This window comes from Fulmarus glacialis, unplaced genomic scaffold, assembly GCF_000690835.1.
Source record: "Fulmarus glacialis isolate BGI_N327 unplaced genomic scaffold, ASM69083v1 scaffold21055, whole genome shotgun sequence".
NCBI lineage: Eukaryota > Metazoa > Chordata > Aves > Procellariiformes > Procellariidae > Fulmarus > Fulmarus glacialis.
Genome location: NW_009213898.1, coordinates 19,079 through 22,708, shown reverse-complemented (window position 1 = coordinate 22,708; position 3,630 = coordinate 19,079). Strand labels below are relative to the sequence as shown.

Sequence of the window (3,630 nt, the reverse complement as noted above, 5' to 3'; positions counted from 1 at the left end):
CCCCCATCCACACCCCGCATGCTGGCGTGCTCCCAGGCGTGCCACTGTCCCCAGCGTATAGGGGAAAACGGGGGAGCTGCCGGGCTGCACCCCCTTAGCTGGTCTCCCCGCTCCCTCCTGGGAACCACGGCTCCACCATCTCTCCCTGCGCTGGGACGCTGCGAGCAGATGCTCAGCCGAGGCTCGGCTCTGCCGCTGTCAGCGAGGATTTTCCTCGCAGAGGAAGCGGTCTGCACGGAGCTGGATGTCAAACTGGAGTCAGACTGAGCTCTGACAGCAGAGAGATGACGAGTTGAGCGTTTCTTCTCGCCTGGTTCCTGCTGTCACACCTCCCACCCGAGGGAGCACAGAGAAGGGAGCGAACCCTGCCCCATCCCCAAGAGGGAGAGACCCCCAGGCGTTCCCCACCTGGAGATTGTTCAGGGGGTCCATCTTCATGACAGAGCCGACGGTGTTCAGCGGAAGGGAGATCTCCACGGACTGGTTGGGGGCGAGAGGAGCGTGGACCTGGAGAGGAGCTGCCGGGGCCAGGCCGAAGCTGGGGGGACACCCGAAGAGGGCAGGGGGTCAGGGTGGGGGGCAGCGGCTGATGGCAGAAGGCACCGCCATCCGCTCCGGGCAAACCTCAGGACTCCCTGCCTTCCTCCACCCAAGAACACCCCAGCTCATCTTGCTGCCCAGGACCAGGCTGGCTCCTGCCTGGGGCAATAACAGGTAACCCCAAAATCTCACCCCTTCCTCCTACAGACTCACACCCATTTTTAGCGTTCCTGCCCCATTCCCTCAGGGCCATCCCTTGTTGTGTCCCTCTGAGGGAAACGGAAGCATCGGTTCACCAGGAGGACAAACAACGGGACAGTAGTCAGACCCCAGAGGAACAGCCTCTTCAGTCAACTTCTTAGAGGCTTTGGTTTGATGATCATCACCACCACAGCCATCAGAGAGAGAAGGGTCATCATGTGAGGCTGTTCCCAGCCCTTACAGCCTTGTGGCCCCCTTCCTCCCACCCTTTTCCGCACGCAACCGCTCCAGGGCTGAGCTCGGAGGTGTCACACGGCACCTTCACCGGTTGCTGTTGATGCAGCCCACGAGGGACCTCACCTGTTACGGTTGAACTGGATGGCAAAGTCGGACATGACCTGCAGAGCCTTGTTTGTTAGCACGAGGTCCATGGAGATGGAGCCCACCTGCCGGCTGAAGGTGCCGGAGATCTCCAGCCCCTTGGCTTTCATGGCAGGGAGCCAGACCTGGGTTAAGGAGACAAGAAACCCTTGGGGTTTTACCCAGAGCGAACCCTTCGGTGCTCTCCAGCCCTGGCAGAGCTGCGCAGGTTATTTGTAAACCAGGAGCGTTTCACAGCTACCGACACACAGCCGGCGCAGGCACAGTCATCCTCACCCCAACCAGGGCTGCGGGATGCTGCTGCTGAGTCCTCCAAACTTCACCCCACACACCGGGAAACAGCACGGCCCCAAAAATCAGAGACGTGACCTGACAGATCCCTCCTCTTCCCTCTGCTTAGGGCTCTGTGCCACCCGGGAGAGCACGCAGACCGCCTCTGCCCCGCATCCCCGTGCCCAGGCAAGCACTGTAACGTCCTCTCCATCTGCAGACCACCACCCTCGCTCGGCTTGCTACCATGCCAGGAAAAGGGGGTTCATCTTCCACCTCCCCCCTGGGAAGCCCTGCAGCGTGGAGCGGGCACTGGGGGTCTCTGCCCCCCTTAATGCCGCATCCCCGAGCTTTGCCAGCAGTTTAGCTGTCCCACTCACCGTTTTGGGTGCCACGTAGGATCCCGACAGGGTCCCCACCCCACCAGTGAGGTCAAAGAGGTCTCCCAGGCCGCTGCCGAGGGGTGCCCCCAGGTTTGCGGGCATCGCGGTGCTGGGCGCTGGTGCGAAGCTGCCGCCGCCGCCCATCTGTGGGGGGACAAGGGAGTGGGTTAGGGGGGAAACCGCGGGGCAGGGGAGAGGAGGAGGATGAGGAGGATGCAGAGGGTGAGAGAGGGGTTCGGGCACGAGGGCACACTCACGGCAGGGCTGCCTCCCACATCGCTTCGCAGCTGCAAGAGACAAAAAAGGGGCATCAGCAGGGGCAGGGGCCAGCACACCGAGAGCACAGGGGTCCCACAAAATGCCCCGTCGAGGGCACTCTCTAAAAGCATCAGTGTGGGCGAGCGAGGGCCCAGAGTCGCTAGGGATGCTCCAGCGGTCCCAGCCCTGGCATGCCAGGAGCTGTTTGGGGGCCTGGCTGTCCCCAGAGGGAAGCGAGGTGTCACTGGGACACCAAACACAAAGGCTCAGGCTGCGCGAGGAGAGCAGGGGCACCTGCGGGTGGGCACGGGCACTGGGGCTACGCGTGATCTAGAGGGCCAAGAAACAGGCTGATCCATACCCCTTCCGACTCGTCCCCCATCTCCAAGCAGAAGCAGGCAAGGCGGAGAGAAGAGCCAGCCACATGCAGAGACAAGCCAGGAGAGAAGAGACAAAAAACAGAGAGACAAGAGAAGGGGACGAGGGAAGAGAGGTTAGTCCTGCTGCGCTGCCAACCCGTCCATCTGTCCGTCCGAGGCTGCCCTGGAGCCCGGGGATGGAGCGTGAGTGGGGTCTCTCGTCCCTGCACTCAGCACCGGCCCGTTACCAAGCCCACGAAGAGCCAGGGCAGCACTTGGGGGATTACGGACCAGGAGAGGCAGCAGGCGAAGAGACAGCGATGCTGCCTCCCCCTCTCTGCTGCCTTTTACAAGCAGTGGAGAAAACTCCAAACTCTTGTCCTTTGGGAAGCCCGGATCATCGCCGGCACCCGCAGGGCAGGCAGTCCCAGCCAGGCAGAGGTTTCCATCCCCCCTCACCCTGTGGCCAAACTGCTGCTTGGTTTGCATTCCTAGAAGGACAAGCTGTCACCTCCAGATCTCCCGGCGCAGGAGATACCCGTTAAAGCACCCCGCGGGCTGGAAGCGGGCACGTCTCGATCCCACAGGGTGGTTTAACGGTGCCTCTGAGGGTTAACTGGGATTCAAAGGGGGACCCAGGAAGAGGAGTCACCCCTGCAGCACAGCAGTGGGAGCATCTCCACAGACCTCATGTACCGAGAGAAAAGGCACTCAGGAGCACTAATCCCCTGCCCCACTCCAGCCATCTGATAAGGACAAGATAAATTAGGGTGCAGTGCCCCTCTATCTTCACCAGCTATAGAAGGAAAGTACTAGCCCAGGTGTCTCCAGGTGGACAAGCCCATCCCGGCCCCAGGAGCTCCAGACAGAAGTCAACATCAAGCCCAGCACGATGCTGCCAGGGCAGCCGCGCATCAGGGAAGGAGCACGCCCCCACTCCAGCCATCTGATAAGGACAAGATAAATTAGGGTGCAGTGCCCCTCTATCTTCACCAGCTATAGAAGGAAAGTACTAGCCCAGGTGTCTCCAGGTGGACAAGCCCATCCCGGCCCCAGGAGCTCCAGACAGAAGTCAACATCAAGCCCAGCACGATGCTGCCAGGGCAGCCGCGCATCAGGGAAGGAGCACGCAGGGCTGTGACGTACCAGGCTGTCCAAGCCACCTCCGAGGAGGTCCACGGCGCCCATCTGCACGGAGGAGGTGGCGATGGGAGGCCCGCTCAACGGAGGACCCAGGT

General features: G+C 61.8%; 1 protein-coding gene across 1 annotated transcript in view; it reads right to left on the bottom strand.

The window, feature by feature from the left end:
• Window positions 1–3,630, bottom strand: part of AP1B1 (adaptor-related protein complex 1, beta 1 subunit) — a 19,245-nt gene that overhangs the window by 3,267 nt on the left and 12,348 nt on the right. The window contains exons 14-18 of the mRNA XM_009578369.1: window positions 3,539–3,622; window positions 2,395–2,415; window positions 1,773–1,919; window positions 1,102–1,247; window positions 409–538 (exon numbers count right to left, since the gene is read on the bottom strand). Of these exons, the coding sequence (XP_009576664.1) occupies window positions 409–538; window positions 1,102–1,247; window positions 1,773–1,919; window positions 2,395–2,415; window positions 3,539–3,622 (528 nt within the window). The remainder of the gene's footprint in view (window positions 1–408; window positions 539–1,101; window positions 1,248–1,772; window positions 1,920–2,394; window positions 2,416–3,538; window positions 3,623–3,630) is intronic.